Source organism: Populus nigra, chromosome 1 (genome assembly GCF_951802175.1).
Source record: "Populus nigra chromosome 1, ddPopNigr1.1, whole genome shotgun sequence".
Classification (NCBI taxonomy): domain Eukaryota; kingdom Viridiplantae; phylum Streptophyta; class Magnoliopsida; order Malpighiales; family Salicaceae; genus Populus; species Populus nigra.
In genome coordinates this window covers 32,998,432-33,002,415 of record NC_084852.1, presented here as the reverse complement: position 1 = coordinate 33,002,415, position 3,984 = coordinate 32,998,432, and the positions used below count along the sequence as shown (strand labels likewise).

General features: G+C 30.0%; 1 protein-coding gene across 1 annotated transcript; it reads left to right on the top strand.

Moving 5' to 3' along the window:
* The first annotated feature begins 3,077 nt into the window (after positions 1-3,077).
* LOC133681411 (uncharacterized) lies at positions 3,078-3,686 on the top strand. The gene has a single exon (XM_062104457.1). It carries the CDS (start codon positions 3,078-3,080, stop codon positions 3,684-3,686), a length of 609 nt encoding a protein of 202 aa, XP_061960441.1.
* The last annotated feature ends 298 nt before the right edge of the window (positions 3,687-3,984 follow it).

Here is a 3,984-nt window from a genome sequence, read left to right as displayed (position 1 = left end):
AATTTTATGCAAGTATCTAATATAGTAAATCAATAACCATTTTGTAAATAAACAAAAAACATTGTTAATAATAATTAAAAATAAAACTATAAAAACTGAAAAATAAATATTGATCAATATATTTGATCATGTGACATGAGATTTTTATTAGGTTATGTTTACTCTATTGTTTTTATTAAAATTATTTTTTATTAAATCAAATGATAATAGAAATAGGCTCTCCCACGTAAAACTGATTGAATTGAATAAAATAATAAAAAAATAAATTATGTAATGCCGAATATATTAGAAATATTTTTATTCTTTTTTAAAATTAATTTATATAAATAAAAAAATAAAAAATTATAGATGAATCATAATAATGTTTTCAAAATTTAAATACACAAAACAATGTTTTTTTTTATATATATAAAAATCTCGACTCAAAAAGGTCCGCAAAACCAATGGTATAAGTCATGAGACCAGGAAAAATTGAAAGAAAATAAATAGAAGATAATCACAAAATCAATTTTTTTTAAATAATATAAAATGATGAAATCAAAAAGAAAAATGAGCAAAAAAATAGGATATAGACCCACATTAACTTTTCAATCTCGTGATCCGAGTTATTAGATCGGAAGCATCATAAATAAAAAAACCATAAAGCCTAATCCCCAATAAATCAAACGTTGAAGGATGAAATTAATAAAAAAAATCAATTGTACAAAATGATCTAAAACAAAAAATTATAATTAAAAGAATAAGAGTGAAAATCAAAATAAAAAAATAGAGGAAAACTGGATTTTCTTAATTAGAGGGTTAAATTAAAAATAAAAAATAACTTTAACATAAGGAAAAATAAATCAAAAGAATGAGAACTAAATTGAAAAAGATAACACACTATAAACTTTGATTGAAAGATGAAATTGAAAACCAATAAAATTTTAATAAAAAAGCAAATTAAAAATAAAAAGAATAAGGACTAAATTAAAAAAAATAATATATAATAAATTGCAAGTTCGAGTGGATCAACTGGTCAGACATTGGGTTTACTCTCCAATAGTCACGAGTTTGAGTCCTATTAGGACTACTGGAGGTTTATATAATCGTTAACTTCAGGGCTTATAAAATTAGTCGAGATACACACAAACTGTTTGAACACCCATATTAATAAAAAAAATTCAAAATTAGATGTGCGTTCAAGAAATGACATTATATGTTTTTGCATTTAAATTAAAATTAAAATACATGCATAAACGAAAATAATTACCATGCTTTTAACCTTTCTTTCTTTAACCAAAAAAAAAATTGTCTTGTAATTGCACTAAGAAAAAAAAAATTAGGAGACTTTTGTGTTGCAATTAGACTTGTATTAAAATGATCCTCCTCTTGTGAGATTTTGCATCTAAGACGCAAGTCTTGAAAACGACCACTAGTAGAGTACAGGGGGTGAAAGGCTGCCACGCCAATGCTCCACAATTGAATTCTTTACCTGTGCACTACTCTCTCTCTCTCTCTCTCTCTCCCGTCTTCATTGAGCCTTCTAGTTCAGCAGCAGAGACAAAGTTTTTTTTTTATTATTATTTGGGTTTGAAACTTAACATGTATGTCTATTATTTCTGCAATGTTTTACCTTTTTATTAGGCTTGCAAAATATTTAGTAGATCCAGAAATTAGTTATGGTACGTGTAAACTAGCCGGACACCTCGAGTTACCAAAAAAAAAATGGCAAAAACATGCTTCCTATGATCTTTTGGTTTCTGGAATCTTTTGAATATTCTAGATCTAATTTAGTTGTTGAAATTGAATTAAGCCATGCATTCCAAGAGGGTATATTCTTATTTTTAGCCACTTGATTATGGTATCCAAGCATTGCATGTTAAATTAGAATATATATATATATATATATATATATTATTCTTTAGCATATCATTTTAAATAAAAATTATTTAATTTAAAATTTACAAATTCATATTTGATTATCAAAATTTTAATATCATATAAAAATTTAAATTTGAATTATTATATAAGATTTTAAAAACAATTCTTGTTATTTTCTAACGCTTAACAAATACAAGTAACATCAAGAGTCATACTCATATGGACTTGAATAATATCCTATCCAATTAATGGTTTAATGATATTATTAATTAGAAATTAATTTGTGTAATACTAATTTTTGTGATTTGGGCAATATTGGAGAACATGTCATTTGTATCTACTAGGCAGTTTTAATCCCTTTTTTGATAATCAGGTTAGTTTTTTATTAATTTTAATGAAGTGGGGGACAGATGTCTAACTTTTATTGATTTCAAATTAAAAAAAAAAGAAGAAGAAGAAAAATTCAAAAAACAAAGAAATTTTTTTATTAAAAGTTTTACAAATCTTGTTTATTTACATAAAGAAAGTTATTTTGGTCAAAGTAAAAGGTTGATATAAAAGAACCGAACTAGTATAAATCAAGATTAGAAAAATGAATGCAAGCTTTTGACTATTCTTTTTTTTTTTTGGCTGCAGGTGTGTTGCTAAGAAAATGTGCTTTAATTTTCTGCTTTGTGCTCTTTTGTTTTCTCCTTTCTGTTTCTCTTGCTTGTCATCTCGAAAAGCATCGTATAACACAGCTGCATTACCATATAGTATATGTATATTTCTTAAGCACAAAAGACTAATGCATGCTCCACCACTCTATAAATAAGTTCAGAAAGGGGCTCCATTTTATAACAAGTAGCATAATAATTAGATTAGTGCTTTCAAATAAAAACAGTGGTTAGGTTTCAAATTAAATTTGACGAAACATACAAAACTAAAAACCAATTATCAAGTAAACCCTAGATAATTCCATGTGTCCATGCACCCATTGGTTGCTCTAGTGTACATCAAAACTAAAAACTTTTGCTTGCTTCCATTTCCAGCCCCCCCCCCCCCCCCCCCCTATATAGCCCCTCACCTTGCCTCTCTCCCTCTCGTCCCAAAAACAAATCTCCTCTCTCAATCTCAATCTCACTCTCCCGCTCTCCATCTCTCTTAAACGCCAAAGAAAAAGAAGGAAAAACTCTCTCAAAAAAAGAAAATAAAAGGCACAAAAGTTACAAAATACCATGGATCAAAATCTGCCAGCGATAGCCAAAAGAGCATGGAGCATAGTACGTGTTATCTTCTTCATGCTAAGAAAGGGCTTATCAAAGAGAAAACTCTTGGTTGATCTCAACATGATGCTTAAACGTGGCAACAAGATTGCAAGCAAAGCCATAGGTAACCTCATGTTCCACCACCACAATGACCACCACAACGTCTCATTCAAATCCCCACCATGCGAGTATGAGTTCAGCTGTAGCAACACTCCCACATACTCGCTCCCCTTCCATATCAACAACAAGCGGCGCCACCACCACCACCACCACAATAACTTCTTTGCATGTGCATTCAACGCCCCACCAACTCATGATGATCATGATATGGTGACCATGAATGCTGTGAAGCTGGCTTTGGAATTACTGAACAACAATGAGTTGCCAGTACCTGTGGAGGCATCCCCAATGTTGCCAGGGTTTGGAAGGAGCCCAATGGTGAGGCAATTGAGGATAACAGACTCACCGTTTCCATTGAGAGATGTTGACGATGATAATGGTCTTGTGAACAAGAAAGCTGACGAGTTTATCGAGAAGTTCTACAAGGAATTGAGGAAGCAAAAAAGGATGAGTGGCTAATTAGGATACAGGAGCTATGTCTTGTTGGGTATTATTAATATTGTGGTTGGTGATAGTTGATAGAACAATAAAATGTTTGCCTCATAACTGTTCGTTTAAGGTTGTTTTGTTTCTTGTTAATGTTATTGATGAAGAAGGTTTGTACAAGGAATAAGAAACAGGTGTGTATATTTCAGGGAATTAAATGCCACCTTATTATAAGTATCTACTTTGTAATTGTGATATTGTTTCAAAAGGTTGGAAATAAACCTAGTTTTGATATGAAAAGGAGATACAAAAACAAGGAGAGGGTGTTTTT

What these genes read in the sequence shown, in the direction of transcription:
- LOC133681411 (XM_062104457.1), top strand. Translation starts at nt 3,078, where the DNA reads ATGGATCAAAATCTGCCAGCGATAGCCAAAAGAGCATGGAGCATAGTA.